Genomic DNA, 17,301 nt, shown 5'->3' on the forward strand with positions numbered 1-17,301 from the left:
GAATTCCAAACTAATGCAAAAAGCCTTGTTCAAACATAGAAGTGCTCTACCTAAAAATAGTTCTAATTACTTAAGACAGGTTTTCAAAATATTGGTTTAATTTTATACTGTTTATTTAAAATTGGTAATAGTTACCCTAATCGATTTTTAACAATGAACATTTTTTTAAAACCACACTGGACGGCTCAACTGTTCCTTTAATGATCTTCCAAATAGGCCTACTGAGGAGCCAACACTCCCCAAATACTGCAGACGCGACAGGCGCCTTCAACCTCTATGCATAGACAGGCCTCCCGCCACTCTGGGCCCCTGCAGCAGGCGTGCTGCCCCACTGGTATGAGTGCAGGTGCGCCTGCGTTAACACATGAAACAAGCAGGTTACACATCAGTTCATGTATATGATCTCCTGCTTCTACAAAAATAAAAAGAGCTGCCCCGATACAAATACACAGCCCCACAGTCCACTAATGAGGACAGCCCAGACTGTGGGACTCACCATTCATCTCATAACTGCCTTGGGGGCCACATTACACACAAACACAGATTCCAGAAACCTTCAGACACAGAAAAAATGTGTGCCATAGGCCCAAGCAATTAGGATATTACAAATGATCAGGAAATGGCAGGCGTGCTGTACCATCTGAATAGTGTTTGATGATTTTTTAAAAACATGTTTATCCAAAATACTAATTTTCATAACAATTTAACCTCCACAGACAACACTTAGCTGCAATCTGTTTCTCAGACCAACCCATAGAGCATTAAGAATTAATGTGATCCAAGCAACTGGCAAATTCCAAAAGCATAATGAAGTTTAAGGTCACATCAAGCCAGCGCTCACACTTGTTTCACAGCCCTCACTTTTCCGGTCCTTGCCCTCTAGAGCACTTCTCAATGCAACAAAATCCAACCCGAGACCTTGCTGCAAATTAAAAGACCTCACTAATGAGAAAACAAAGACTGGGCTTGGCACGGTGGCTCACACCTGTTATCCCAGCACTTTGGGAGGCCAAGGCAGGCGGAACACCTGAGGTCAGGAGATCGAGACCAGCCTGGCCAACATGGGGAAACCCTGTCTCTACTAAAAATATGAAAATTAGCCAGGCACGGTGGCGGGTACCTGTAATCCCAGCTACTAGGGAGGCTGAGGCAGGAGAATCGCTTGAACCCAGGGGGCAGAAGTTGCAGTGAGCCAAGGTCATGCCACCGCACTCCAGCCTGGGCAACAAGAGCGAAACTCCATCTCAAAAAAAAAAAAAAAGAAAGAAAGAAAAAGAAAAGAAAGAAAACAGAAACTGATTACAAGTTTCAACTTCCTAAATTTTATTTAACCTCACTTTGCTGAAAATACACTAAGAATGGCCAAAAATTGCACATTGAAGGTAGAAAGAAGAAAAAGCAAAGTCAGTCAAGGCCACAGAACACTCTAAAATCAGGGGTCCGTGTGTTTCTCTTTCCAAGCAACGTCACCCTAAGTTAAATGCCATGAATCCCAGAACCACACTGCTCACTTACTAAGCCATGTCTTGGGTCAGAAAGAATGCAAGGCCAACAAGCCCACACAAGGCAACAGAAAAAGGAGATGCAGCACAGGAAGATACGAACTGGGAGGAAAGGAGAAGAAAAAGAAGTCCTGGCCCAAAGGCAGGACAGGCAAGGCTGCGCTAACATGCCTGGTGTGGTCAGACACATCTTTGAGGACCCTTTTCTCGTCAAAATTTCAGACCTGAAGGGACTACTTCTGGAAGCCAAAGCCACCTATACCATTTGAGGTTATTTTAACCACGATCATACAACATTCCAAAATAACCACCTTAAAACTCTCAAATATATAATACATTTATTACATAATTATAACTAAACCTTTGATTGGCTCTAAGGAAACACTCATTTCTTTTGGATCAACGCTCAGGTTCTCTGCTTTCAGACCAGCAGCCTAGAAGAGAGCTGGGCATTAATGGAGAACTTAGTCTTTTTTCCAGCTGATGCTTTTGGACACAGTCACACTGCTGATGTTATTCTTACATCTGACTTCCAGCAAAGCCCTAAAAACTAGTACACCTAAGATTAACTTACATGATCAATGCCTCCCATTCAAAAAAATTCTCTTCATTCATGGGGCCTGTAGGGTGAGAAAAAATTTCACAACATTTTAACTTTGAAGGAACTTTGACAATTAAAAGTAAATTATAAGGAAGTTAACTTTGGTACCTTACCTGCTACAATTCCTTCCGGAGGATTCAGTGTTAATTCTATAAAATTAATAAGTAAAACCATTACCAAACAGAATAAATGTTACATTGTCATTTTAACAAAGCACCTTTACAAAATATATAAGCCTATAAACCACAGAATATGTGTATTAACAAGTGAAAATTCTGTTTGCCCAAAGTGAATACCTAGTACAATAACGGTTCTGATAACGACTACACACAACAGTTTGTATTTTTTTTTTTTTTTGAGACGGAGTCTCACTCTGTCGCCTAGGCTGAAGTGCAGTGGTGTGATCTCAGCTCACTGCAAGCTCCGCCTCCCGGGTTCACGCCATTCTCCTGCCTCAGCCTCCCAAGTAGCTGGGACTACAGGCGCCCACCACCACGCCCGGCTAATTTTTTGTATTTTTAGTAGAGACGGGGTTTCACCGTGTTAGCCAGGATGGTCTAGATCTCCTGACCTCGTGATCCGCCAGCCTCGGCCTCCCAAAGTGCTGGGATTACAGGCATGAGCCACCGCGCTGGCCCAAATATTTCTTTATACCAACAAAACATAGACTTTTCTTTTTATTTTTATTTTTACAAATGCAAAAGCAAACATAAGGAGTAAACTGTCTTTCCAAACTGTTCCCGCTGGTTACTTTGTTGTTTAGTTTTGAGACAGGGTCTCACTCTGGTTGCCCAGGCTGGAGTGCAGTGGGCATAGTACTGGGGAAATTAATAAAACAGTAAGCAAACATACAGAAAAAAAAAACAATGAAACCAAAAGGTGGTTCTTTGAAGAGACAGAAAATTAATAAATCCTTGCCAAATAAATATAAGGTATAAGGACTGAAAAAGAAATAAAACTCATTATTCACAGATGCTATGTCCATATACACAGGAAAGCCCAAAAGAATCTAATTAGTAAAAGTGAGTTTGGCACAGTTGCTGAATATGAGGCATATATATATCTTTCTAAAAGATATATAAAAATGCAAACAAGAATAGCCAAGACACTATCTTTAAAAAGAATAAACAGAGGGCCGGGCGCGGTGGTTCACGCCTGTAATCCCAGCGCTTTGGGAGGCCGAGGCGGGTGGATCACTTGAGGTCAGGAGTTCAAGACCAGCCTGGCCAACATGGCGAAACCCCGTCTCTACTAAAAATAGAAAAATTAGCCTGGCATGGTGGCATGCACCTGTAGTCCCAGGTACTTGGGAGGCTGAGGCAGAAGAATCACTTGAACCCGGGAGGTAGAGGTTGCAATGAGCCGAGATCATGCCACTGCACTCCAGCCTGGGTGACAGAGTGAGACTCTGTCTCAAAAAAAAAAAAAGAATAAACAGAAAGCTTCATCTACGAGTTACCAAGCCTTCCTTACAGAGCTATGGAAATTAAGGCAACGTAGCACTGGCTCAAAGTTAAACTGAACAATGGGGCAGAAGAGAGAGCCCAGAAGCATACCTGTGCCAACACAGACCCTGACTCGAGGGAACACAGAGCTATGGCCCAGAGGCAAAGGGCAGTCTTTTCCATGAATGATGCTCATCTCTAAGACCAAAAAAATCAACCCTTCCCCATCTCACACCACATATAAAAATCAAAATAGGTAAGAAGAAAAATGGAGGCAGAGTTGAAAAGAGCCACTGCCAGAGTCAACACGGATGATGCTGTGGTCCAAACGCTTGCGTCCCCCCAAAATTCCTATGTTGAATCCTAATGTATGTGGTATTGGGAGGAGGGGCCTTTGGGAGGAGATTAGGTCAGGAGGGCAGAACTCTCATGAATGGAGTTAGTAAGAAGAAACGAGAGATTTGCCTCTTGGCCATGTAAGGGCACAAGGAGAGGACAGTCATCTGCAAACCAGGAAGACAGCCCTCACCGGACTTCCCAGCCTCCAGAATTGGGAGCAATAAATGTTTGTTGTTTAAGCTCCCTGGTCTTTGGGGTATTTTTTTACAGCAGCCTAAACTGACTAAAACAGATGGCAAATAAGCCCATGAGAAAATGCTCAACATTGTGAATCATAAGGGTAATGCAAATTAAAACCACAATAAGATACAGCTCAATAGCTTCAGCATTATCAATATCTTTAGTCACAGAAGAATGGCCAAAATTAAAGACTTAAACTGCTGGCAAGTTTAGCAAGTAGATCTCTCATGCACCACTGATGGGAACGCAAAATGGTTTGGTTACCCTTTGGGAAAGAAGTTTGACCATTTCTACTAAAATTAAATATATATTGACTCTAAGACCCAGCAATTCTACTGGGTCTTATGTTGCCATAGACTTTTGTGTGAATGTTCGTAGCAGATAAATTCGTAACAGTCCCAAACTGGAAACAACCCAAATGTCCATTGCTATGGTTTGGCTTTGTGTCCCCACCCAAATTTCATCTTGAATTATAATCTCCAGGTGTCGAGGGAGGAACCTAGTGGGAGGTGACTGGATCATGGGGGCAATTTCCTCCATGCTGTTCTCATGACAGTGAGTTCTCATGAGATCTGGTAGTTTTGTAAGTGTTTGAAAGTTCCTCCTTCGCTCTTCTGTCTTTCTTGCCACCTTGTGAAGAAGGTGCTTGCTTCCCCTTCGGCTTCTGTCATGATAAGTTTCCTGAGGCCTCCCTAGCCATGTGGAACTGTGAGTCAATTAAACCTCTTTCCTTTATAAATTACCCAGTCTCAGGGAAGTTCTTATAGGAGTGTGAAAACAGACGAATACAGTAAATTGGTACCAGGGGTACTGCTATAAAGATAACCTGAAAATGTGGAAGCAACTTCAGAACTGGGTAGCAGGCAGAGGTTGGAACAGTTTGGAGGGCTTAGAAGAAGAAGGAAGATGTGGGAAAGTCTGGAACTTCCTAGAGATTTGCTGAATGCTTTTGACCAAAATGCTGATAGTGACATGGACAATGAAGCCCAGGCTGAGGTGGTCTGGAAAAGAGATGAGGAACTTCTTGGGAACTGGGGCAAAGGTCACTCTTGCTATGTTTCAACAAAGAGAATGGTGAGATTTTGCCCCTGCCCTAGAGATCTGTGGAACTTTGAACTTGAGAGAGATGATCTGAAATTGGAACTTGTGTTTAAAACGAAAGCAGGGAATAAAAGTTTGAAAACTTTGCAGCATGATGGTGCAATAAAAAAAGAAAAACCCATTTTCTGGAGAGAAATTCAAGGCAGCTGCAGAAATTCACATAAGTAACAAGGAGCCAAATATTAATCACCAAGACAATGGGGTAAATGTCTCCAGAGCGTGTCAGAGATCTTGGCAGCAACCCTTCCCATCACAAGCAGGGAGGCCTAGGAGGGAAAAATGGTTTTGTGGGCCAGGCCCAGCCCCACCGCTACTCTGTGCAGCCTTGGTACTTGGTGCCCTGTGTCCCAGCTGTTCCAGCTCCAGCCACGGCTAAAAAGGGCCAAGGTACAGCTCAGGCTGTTGCTTCAGAGGGTGCAAACCCCAAGCTTTGGCAGCTTCCACGTGGTGTTGGGCCTGTGGGTGCAAAGAATTCAATAACTGATGTTTGGGAACCTTCACCTACATTTCAGAGGATGTACGGAAACACCTGGATGTCCAGACAGAAATCTGCTACAGGGGCAGGGCCCTCATGGAGAACCTCTGCTAGGGCATTGCAGAAGGGAAATGTGGGGTTGGAGCTCCCAGAGTCCCCACTGGGGCACTGCCTAGTGGAGCTGTGAGAAAAGGACAACCATTCTCCAGACCCCAGAACGGTAGATCCACCAAGAGCTTTGCACTGTGCACCTAGAGAAGCCGAAGACACTCAATGCCCACCATGAAAGTAGCTGAAGGGGGTGGGTGCGGGAGGGCTGTACCCTACAAAGCCACAGGGGCGGAGCTGCCCAAGACCATGAAAGCCACTCCTTGTATCAGTGTGCCCTGGATGTGAGACACAGGGTCACAAAGGAGACCATTTTGAGCTTTAAGACTTAATGACTGCCCAGCTGGATTTCGGACTTGCATGGGGGCCTGTAGCCCTTTGTTTTGGCCAATTTCTTCCATTGGTAATGGGAGTATTTAGCCAATGCCTGTATTTCCATTGTATCTTGAAAGTAACTAACTTGCTTGTGATTTTACAGGCTGCTAGGCAGAAGGGACTTACCTTGTCACAGATGAGACTTTGGACTTGGACTTTTCAGTTAATGACAAAATGAGTTAAGACTTTGGGGGCCTTGCTGGGAAGGCATGATTTGTTTTGAAATGGAATGGTTTTGAAAGGAACATGAGATTTGGGAGGGGTCAGGGGAGAAATGATATTGTTTGGCTTTGTGTCCCTACCCAAATCTCACCTTGACTTGTAATCCCCAAAGTGTTGAGCGAGGAACCTGGTAGGAGGTGACTGGATCATGGCGGCAGTTTCCCTCATGCTGTTCTCGTGATAGTGAGTTCTCAGGAGATGTGATGGTTCTATAAGTGTGTGGCAAGTTCTTCTTTGGCTTGCTCTTCTCTCTCCTGCCGCCTTGAGAAGAGGTCTGTTTCCCCTTCTGCCATGATTACAAATTTCCTGAGGCCTCGCCAGTTATGCAGAACTGTGAGTCAACTAAATCTCTTTCCTTTGTAATTACCCAGTCTCAGGTAGTATCTTTATAGCAGTATAAGAAAGGACTAATATATCAATTAACCATTTAATGAACCCACAACCTTGTGTAGAACAAGGCCTACCCAAGGAAAAATTATTTCACTCAAAATGCCACTAACACCTGCTGAGAAGCCCTGATCCAGGGAACAGAGGTCCTGAAGAGACCTAAGTGCTGTCACAAGGGTGTACTGACACCCAGCAGTGAGAGGAGGCAGAGTGGCAAGGAGGGGCCAGCAAGGCAGGCCAAAGGCAAGTGCTGGCTCCAAGGGCCAAGTGCATTAAACATTTCAGGGGCGGGTGGGAACTGCATGTGAATGAGGTCGAGTACCAAGCCGACTAAGACCTTGGGTTTCACAGACACCCCCTGATGGTCTCCCTCTGTGTCTCTCCACGTGGAGTAGTAGATCAGGAGAAGTAACCACAGAACCTAATTTGCCAGGATTCCTACACCCAGTCATCTCAAATCTAGTCCCATTCTTGTGTCTCCAGCCAAACCGCCTAATTATAAGAAAAAAATAACAGATTAAGGCAGATAGACTGTAAACTGCTAAGCAGGTGGGGTGCGGGAGAAACACAATGTCAGTGGGCAACTAAGTAGAGGCCTGGCAGCAGAACACACAAAAGTTTTACAAATCACTTTCGTGGGACCATGAAGAAGAGCTCGTACCAAAGAGAGCTGGCTTTATTCTTCATCTGGAGTTCCCCTTTGGCACTCCCCTGTGTGACACCCTCCCTTAGGGAGGGGAAAGGGTGGTCTAAAAACTGCAGCTCCAGACCTGCTCCTGGCGATGCAGGCTCTGCACAGAGACCTGCCCGGGTGTGCGCTGGCCTTCCCGCCAGCTTTGTTATTCAACAGTGGCCTCTACTGGTCAATAAAGAATTGCAGCAAATGAGTTCAGAGGCTGGAGAGAATGGTTCTGGACACTTGATTTTTTCCATTTTGTTTTTTGCTTCCAAAGCATATACATGCGTACACAAAATAATATACAGTTTCATGTTTACTGATAAGAAACAAGTTCAAAAAAAGAGACGAATCTTGGTATCAGGGAAATTTTCAGAGGCCATTCCTTGCCACTTAAAATAGTGGCTTAACAAATAGCTACCACACAAAGTGAAATATAAATTTAACCTTTGACCCAGCAATTCCACTTCTAGGAATCCATCCCACAGATAACACTGGCAAAGATAAAAGATGTATACACAGGCTATTCATTTCAGGACTATTTGTAAAAACAAAAAGAAATTAAAAAGGACTCGAGTGTCTATCAACAGAGGACCAGTCAAATTATGATACATATACCAGTGGGGTACTTTACAGCTATAAATACCTCTACATGCTAGTACAGAACAAACTTCAGGACATATTACATGAAAAAAAACAAGGTGGAGAAAAGTGTGTAACTAGGGCCTTTAATGAGGTAATTAAAATTAATGTGGTCATTAGGATGGACCTTAATCCAATCTGACTAATGTCCTTTTAAGAAGAGATGAGGACACAGGCATAGAGGACAGGGCCTCAGAAGAAACCAGCCCTGCCCTATCCTTGATCTTGGACTTCCAGCCTCCAGGACTATGAGGAAATACATTTCTGTTGTTTAAGCCGCGCCCAGCCTGTGTGGTAGAGCAGCCCTAGCAAACACAGTGCTGAAACAACTGCACTGCCGTTTACAAATAATTTACAAATCAACCTTGGCCTTTATCTCACGCCATATGGAAAACTTTGATATGGATCCCAAACCTAAATACAAGAGCTGAAACTATAAAACATCTAGAAGAAATCATAGGAGAAAATCCTACTGCCACCTGACGTTTGGCAGTTATTTCTTAAATATAACACAATAGCAAGAAATATTTTAAAAGTCAATAATTGAATTTCATTGAAATAATAAAAAACCTCCTTTTTTTGTTTTTTTTTTTTTTTGAGATGGAGTCTCGCTCTGTCACCCAGGCTGGAGTGCAGTGGCGCGATCTCGGCTCACTGCAAGCGCCACCTCCTGGGTTCACAACACTCTCCTGCCTCAGCCTCCTGAGTAGCTGGGACTACAGGTGTCCACCACCATGCCCAGCTAATTTTTTGTATTTTTAGAAGTGAGGGAGTTTCACCATGTTAGCCAGGATAGTCTCGATCTCCTGACCTCGTGATCCGCCCACCTCAGCCCACAAAGTGCTGGGATTACAGGCGTGAGCCACTGCGCCCCGCCAAAGAACTAAAACTTAAGAAAATCAACACAATTTTGAAAGAAGCAAAGACTCAAGTCACTTCATCAAAAAAGACATATGGATGGCAAATAAACACGTGAAATGATGCTCAACATCACGAGTCTTATGGAAATGCAAATGCAAACCTCAGTAAGGGCCGGGGGGCGGTGGCTCACACCTGTAAATCCCAGCACTTTGGGAGGCAAGGCAAACTCCTGAGGTCAGGAGTTAGAGACCAGCCTAGCCAACATAGTGAAACCCCGTTTCTACTAAAAATACAAAAATTAGCCAGGTGTGGTGGCACGTGCCTATAGCCCCAGCTACTTGGGAAGCTGAGGCAGGAGAATTACTTGAAGCCAGGAGGCAGATGTTGCAGTGAGCCGAGATCATGCCATTGCACTCCAGCCAGGATGACAGAGCGAGAGCACCTCAAAAATAAAAAATAAAAAATAAATAAATAAATAAAACAAAACCTCAGTAAGACTGCTATACACCCAATAGAATGGCTAAAATTTTTAAAACTGGAAGGGCGCAGTGGCTCACAGCTGTAATTCCAACACTTTGGGAGGCCAAGACAGGCAGATTGCTTGGGCCCACGAGTTCGAGACAAGCCTGGGCAACATGGTGAAACCCTATCACTACCAAAAATACAAAAATTAGCTAAGTGAGGTGGCATGCGACTGTAATCCCAGCTTCTTGGGAGGCTGAGGTGGCAGGATTGCTTGAGCCTAGGAGGCAGAGGCTGCCGTGAGCCATGACTACACCACTGCACTCTAGCCTGAGTGACAGAGTGAGAACCTGTCTCAAAAAAAAAAAAAAGAAAGAAAAAAGAAAACAAAAAACAACTGGCCACGCCAAGTGTCAGCAAGGAGGTGGGGCAATGGGAACACTTAATACACTGCTGGGAAATGTGAATTAGAGGAAAACAGTTTGGCCATTTCTTTAAAAATTAAACATACACTTCCCATTATAACCCTGGTTATTTACACAGGAGAAATAAAAGCATATATCCACAGAAAGACATGTACACAAATGTTCACAGCAGGTTTATTTCTAATAGCCTAGACCTGGAAACAATCCAAGTGTCCACCGACAGGTAAATACATATACAAATTGTAGTCTATCCATGCAATGGGCTACTACTCCGCAATAAAAAAGAACAAAATACTGACAACAACACAGATGAATCTTAATATAATAATGCTGAATGAAATAAGTCTGACAAAAGGAAGGTATAAAACAACCTTCATAGTAGGTGAAAGTAGATGGGTCACCACCCGAGAACCGGGCAGAAGAAGGGAGGAAGGGAGAGATGAATTAAAAAGGGGGCAGGAGGAAACTTTTGGGGATAATAGACACATTCATCACCTTGACTGTGGTGATGGTTTCATGGGAATACACACATATCACAACTCACAAAATTCTATGCTTCAATACGTCAGTTTACTGTACATCAATAGTACCTCAAAGCCTTTTTTTTAAGGTGGCTGGGGAAAAAGACAGTATAAAGGCTAAAAAGACGAAGCACAAACAGGGATAAAATAATTATAGTATGTACAACCAACACAAGATTAGGGGTACATAAAGGAATGGGAATATATAAAGAACTCCTACAAGTCAATAAGAAAAAGACAATTCACGTAAAATTGGTTTAAAAAAAAAACATGAACAGACATTTCACAAAGGAAAAAATATGAATGGCCTATCTACATGAAAGGATGCTCGACTTCATTCAGAATCACAGATGTACAAATTAAAACCTCAAGATACCGCATCATACTCATCAGATCACTAAAAACGAAACACAGCACACCACCAAGGTGTGAACAACCATGATCAGCACTGGGAATGTTCAGCTGCTGCTGACAGCAATACATACTGGACAACCACACTGAAAAGCAGTTTGGCATTACCTAGTAAAGCTGATTATGAGTGTTCTGTGACCCTGTGTTACGACCCAAATGTGTTCACCAAGACACATATTCAAAAACATTCACAGCAGCATTATTTGTAAAAATAAAAAATTGGAAATAACTCAAATGTCCATAGATTGAATGGATGAATTCTGGCTTATTCACAAAATGAAATACTACTCAACAGTGAACATAAACTATGGCTACAGTTATGCACAACATAATGCCATTTCAGTAGAGGATAGGCTGCATATACGAAGAGGGTCCCCTAAGATTATAATGGAGCTGAGAGATTCCAATCACTAATGATGTGTGTTACATTTTGCCTGCAGTATTCAGTACAGTCACATGCTGCACAGGTTTGTAGCCTAGAAGCAACAGGCTCTACCATATAGCCCAGGTGTGTAGTAGGCACTACCATCTGGGTTTGTGTAAGTACACTCTAGGATGTTTATACAATGACGAAATCATCTAACAACACGTTTCTCACTACCCTGGCATTAAGTGACACGACCATAAATGCTTCAACATACATGAATTTCAGAAACAAGGCTGAGCAAAAGATTTGATTCACAGAACACATATTGTATAATTCCATTTCTACTAAGTTCAAAAACAGGTAAAAGTAAACAATATGTTAAGTGGTATATATAAAGAAAAGAAAGACTTACACAAAATTCAGAAGGGCAGTTAAGTTTTGGTGGTGGTAGGAAGGAGCACAAAGACTTCCAAGTTGCTGCCACTGTTCCATTGAAACTGGTGCCATGGACACAGATATTCATTTTATCATTTAATCTGAACATACACCTTTTCTATACTTCTACGTATACAATATTCTTCACAACAAAAAGTTTTAAAACTGGGCAAGACCCTGTCTGTACAAAAATAAAGCTTTTAAAAACTAAAAAGGGGCAATCATGGGGAAACGTGACAGTAATAGGAAGGACAGACTGAGTCTGGTGGTTCGGGGAGGGCTCCTCCCTCTAGTGGGGAGGGCACAAGTGATGAAACCAGCCAGGGAAGGAAGTGTCACTGCACCCAGGAGTCCAGGAGAGGAGCACAGCAAGCCTGGAGAGTCGGTGGACAGCAATGAGGCCAGGAGGGCTGGAAGAGAGGGAGCCAGGGCAGAGCATGCAGAGCCACACAGGGCACCATGAGAACTCTGGCTCTGCTGTGACAAGGGTCCTGAGCAGGGCGGCATGATCACTCTCTGCCACGCTAAGGGCAGAGGAAAATGTGTCAAGAGCAGGAGGTAGAGGACCAGCAGGATTCTACGCAAGAATCTGGGCCAGAGGTGAGAGGTGCTTGGACCAGCAGCGAGCAGTGAGTTAAGTCTGGGATGAAGTCTAAAGGAAGGACACCAGATTATATGCGGCTATAAAAGAAAGTGAGGTGTTAAGGACATCCTAAGGATTTTAGCCCAACAACTGGAAGAACGAGGCTGCTGTCAGTGCAGAGGGGGAAGGTTGTGTGAACAATGACAGCGGAAAACGCAGGAGCTCAGTTCTAGAGCTCAGTTTCACACATGTAAGTTTTGGGTTCCTATTAGGTACTGTACTGGGTTAGTGTCCCCTGAAAATTCAAGTACACCCAGGCTCTGTGACTGTGACCTTATTTAGACCAGACTGGGTCTTTGCAGATGTAATTGAGTTAAAATGAGATCACATCAATTAGGTGGGCCCTAAACCCAATTACTGGTGTTCTTGTAAGAGAGAATATGGGCACCAATGCACACAGGGGGAAGATGGCCAGATGAAGATGGAAGCAGAGATTAGGATTACACTACCCCAAGCAAGAGAATGACAATAAACGCCAAGGATGACCAACAATCACCATTAGCTGGAAGAGGCAAGCAAGGGTTCTCCCCTCGAGCCCTCAAGAGGAAGAATGACCCCATCAACACCTTTATTTTAGATGTCTGGCCTCCAGAACTGTAAAAGAATAAATTTCTGTTGTGCTAAGCCTCCCATGGGCAGCCCACTTCTACCTGGGTCTATCTCTGACACTCCTAGGAAAGGCTGGATGATGAATGAAGACAGAACATCAAGACAAGACAGCAGTTTACAACAATTGAGTTCTTTCCTGGCTCTCCTTTTTTCCTGTTTATGAACCTAGGCAAAATCATCTTGTCTGTCGCTCAATTCCAAAAAATCTGTAAAATTAGGGGGCTTGAACAGAATCATAGCCAAGGTCCCACCACCTCTGAATTTCTGCAGTTCTATCACTACTCCCAAATACAATAAAGTGTGCCTGAACACCTATCCAAATCTATCTAAACCCCTTCTATGTACAGATTGATTCTGTCAAGTCCACCTTTACACTGGAATGTGCTACCTTAAAATATGTTATGAGGACAAACTAGATAAGATACACACACAAAAAAAACACTAAATGATATGCAAAAAATAAACACTAAATTTTATTACATTATTAAGATACAGGAAAAACAAAGTCCCCTCAATAACACACTGTATTCATCTTCTGTCACTGCTGTAACAAATTACCACAAATTTAGTGATTTAAAACAATACTCATTGATGATCTCAGAGTTTCCAAGTGTCAGAAGTCTGGACACAGCATGGGCCAGCTAGTTCTCTGCTCAGAGTCTCACCAGGGCTGCCACTCCAAGTTCATTGACGTTGCTGACAGAATTCATTTCCACGGGGCTGTTGGTCTGGGGTCATTCACAGCTTCTTGAGGCTGCCCACCTTCCTTAGGTCATGGCTCCTTCTTCCATCTTCACAGCCAGCCACAGAAGGTAGAGATCTTGTTATATGTTGAATCTCTCTGACCGCCCCCATCCTGCCTTCACTGACTGCTTTTGAGCCTTATGTTATTATTTGATCCTCCACGGTAATCCAGAATAATCTCCCTCTCTTTAGGTCTGCTGATTAGTAACCTGACTTACATCTCCAAAGTCCCTCCACCGCAGTACTAGAAAGTGCTTGAATAACTAGGGCATGGGAATCTTAGGGAGGTATGTTTAGAGTTCTACCTTCCACACATAGTCCAAAATTTCATGTTAACATGTAAAAACACACAATACACTTCTGTGACAAACCTTCGGAAATCAACCATTATTTAGGTCTTATTACTGCAAACTAATTGACAATATAATTGAAATAACAGATGACGCTTCTGTCACGACAGTAAAAGGGAGAACATATCTTTGCTAATGCAAATATCCTTAGAAAATGCAAGTTCAACAATGCAAAGACTGGCCTGAAGCAGCAGCCTGAACTTAATTTCCTATGCAGGGGTTTAATGATTTTCTTCTCAATAAAAATGAGAAAATACCTGCTCACAGTCTAGCCTAACCCTAGAAATAGGGCTAAAATAAAACTAAAACAGAGACACAAACACAAACCAGGATACCAAGAAATGGTAGGTGTTCACACATCTGACCCACCAGCCAGGTTTCCCATGAGGACACAGAAGTAACAGTCCCCCACATCCAACCCTCTGTTTGAGTATGAACGTTGTCAGAATCAAAATGGAGTCACTTTCACCAAACCCTGACAACACGGAGGGAGGTCAGGATGAAGACAGAAAAATCAGCCAGGTGTAGGGGCACGTGCCTGTAGTCTCAGCTACTCAGGAGGATTAAGTGAAAGGATAGCTTGAACCCAGGTCAAGGCTTGCAATGAGCTGTGGTTGTGCCACTGCACTCCAGCCTGGGTGACAGAGCAAGACCCTGTCTCAAAAATAATAATAATAATTATTATTATTATTATTATTTGTCAAAATATGCTTAATTTCTATTGCTAAAAATGCTAACAATCATATGAGCCTTCAGCAGGTCATAATCTTTTTGCCGGTGCAGTCTTGCCCAGATATTGATGACTGCTGACTGATCAGGGTGGTAGTTGCTGAAGGCAGGAGTGGCTGTGGCAGTTTTTGAAAATAAGACAACAATTGAGTTTGCCACAGGGACTGACTCTTACTTTCACAAAAGATTGCTCTGTAGTCTGTGATGTTGTTTGACAGCATTTTACCTATAGTGGAACTTCAGTCAAAACTGGAGTCAATACCCTCAAACCCTGCGGCTGCTTTATCAACTAAATTTATGGAATAGTATCAATCTTTTGTCATTTCAACAATGTTCACAGCATTTTCACCAGGAGTAGATTCCATCTCAAGAAATCACTTCTTTGCTCATCTATAAGACTCAACTCCCCATCTGTTCAAGTTTGATCATGAGATTGTAGCAACTGAGTGACATCTTCAGGCTCCACCTCTAATTCCAGTTCCCTTGCTATTTCTACCACACCTGCAGTTGCTTCCTCCCCTTAAAGTCATCCATGAGGGTTGAAATCAACTTTTTCAAACGCCTGTTGTTGATATGGTGACCTCCCATGAATCACAGATGTTCTTAATGCCATCTAGAATGATAAATCCTTTCCAGAAGACTTTTGATTTTCTTTGCCCAGATCCATCAAAGAAATCACTTTTCACGGCAGCTATGGCCTTATGAAATGTATTTCTTAAATAAGTCAAAATTGCTCCTGGATCCATGGGCTGCAGAATGGGTGTTGTGTTAGCAGGCACAAAAACATTTATCTCCTTATACATCTCCATCAGAGCTCTTGAGTGACCAGGTGCACTGTCAGGAATAATATTTTGAAAATAATCTTTTTTTCTGAGCAGTAGGTCTCAACAGTGGACTTATACTCAGTAAACCATGCTGTACACAGATGTGCTGTCATCCAGGCTGTTTTTCCATCTCTAGAGCTCAGAGTAGATTTAGCATAATTTTTAAGGGCCCTAAGATTTTCTGAATGATAAATGAGCACTGGCTTCAACTCAGTCAACTTAAAGTGACCGACATTAGCCCCTAACAAGAGAGTCGCCCTGTCCTTTGAAGCCAGTCATTGACTTCTCTCTAGCTGTTTACGTTGTGTATGGCATCTCCTCCCAATACTGTATAAGGCTATTTTACGTACCTTGTAAATCTATTGCTTAATTTAGGAGCCACTTCCATCTTGATCTTAGCTAGATCTTCTGGAGAACTTGCTGCTTCACTTTGTGCTTTTATGTTATGGAGACAGGTTATTTACTTCAATCTCATGAATCAACCTCTGTTAGCTCCCAATTTTTCTTCTGCAGCTTCCTCACTGCTCTCAGCCTTCATAAAACTGAAGAGTTAGGACCTTGCTCTGGATTAGGCTTTGGCTTAAGGGAATGTTATGGCTGGTTTGATCTTCTATCCAAACCACTAAAACTTTCTCCATATCAGCAGTAAGGCTTTTTCACTTTATCATTCATTGTGTTCAACAGAGCAGCACTTCTGATTTCCTTCAAGAACTTTTCCTTTGCATTCACAACTTGGCTAACAAGAGACCCAGCTTTCAGCCTATCTTGACTTTCAATATTCCTTCCTCACTAAACTTAATCATTTCTAGCTTTTGATTTGAAGTGGGTAGAGTGCAACTCTTGAACACTTGAGCCCACTGTACAGTTACTATTGGCCTAATTTCAATGTTGTTTTGTCTCAGGAAGAGAGAGGCCGGGAGAGAGATGGGGAAACAGCCAGTCAGTGAAGCACACACAACATTTATTCGGACTACCATCTTTTACGGGCATAGTTCGTGATGCCCCAAAATAATTACAATAGTAACATCAAAGATTACTGATCACAGATCACAGTAATAGATTAAAATGTGACAGAGACACGAAGCAAGCAAAAATGGTGCCAACAGACTTGCTCCCATGCAGGGTTGCTTGTAAAAAACCTGTAAACTTGTAAAAAATGCAAGATCTGCGAAGTGAAGCTCAATAAAGCAAAGCGTGCGGGAAAGTGAGGTGTGCCTCTATGTTCTGCTTTAGCAGACACTAGGTGGCGAGCGTTATTTGAACGTTTACAGGAGGCCCTGTGTATCTGCGGCTGCATATCCATGGATTCGACCAACCAGGAATACAAAATATTTGAAAAAAATAACAATAAAAAATGACGATTTAAAAATACAAGTAAAAAAAAATCAGTGTAACTATTTGCGCAGCATTTACATTGCATTAGGTACTATAAGTAACCTTGAGATGATTTAAAAGTTATGAGACGATATGCATACATTAAATGCAATACCACGCCACTTTATAGTAGGGACTTGAGCATTCGAGGATTCTGGTATCTGCAGGGGGGCCTGGAACCAATTCCCTCCAGATACCAAGGGAAGAATGACCATACGTGAGTGAGCCTGTATTTGCAATGTTTTGGTCTGCTTAAGCCAAACATCAACTCTCACTGTGCGGTGTCACCAATAGTTTTACGAAATCAAGCTACATGTATATTCACCACTTTTTTTTTTTTATCACATTCATTCTTTTAGCTTAACTTTCTTCCAAAATTACCCTCAATCTAATTACAAAAGCAGCGGCTAACTTTATTAAGAGTTACACAGCA

The 17,301-nt window shown here is 42.7% G+C and overlaps 1 protein-coding gene across 4 annotated transcripts in view; it reads right to left on the reverse strand.

The window, feature by feature from the left end:
* Window positions 1-17,301, reverse strand: part of UBE2G2 (ubiquitin conjugating enzyme E2 G2) — a 35,066-nt gene that overhangs the window by 16,777 nt on the left and 988 nt on the right. For 2 of the 4 annotated variants that reach the window (XM_054542398.2, NM_001131219.1), the window contains 2 exon segments: window positions 2,217-2,252; window positions 2,077-2,122 (listed from right to left, as the gene is read on the reverse strand). The exons of 1 other annotated variant lie outside the window; for it this stretch is intronic. In XM_054542398.2, coding sequence (XP_054398373.1) covers window positions 2,077-2,117 — 41 coding nt within the window. In that variant the 5' untranslated portion in view covers window positions 2,118-2,122; window positions 2,217-2,252. 4 annotated transcript variants of the gene reach the window in all.

The sequence above is a fragment of the Pongo abelii genome, chromosome 22 (genome assembly GCF_028885655.2).
Source record: "Pongo abelii isolate AG06213 chromosome 22, NHGRI_mPonAbe1-v2.0_pri, whole genome shotgun sequence".
Lineage (NCBI taxonomy): Eukaryota > Metazoa > Chordata > Mammalia > Primates > Hominidae > Pongo > Pongo abelii.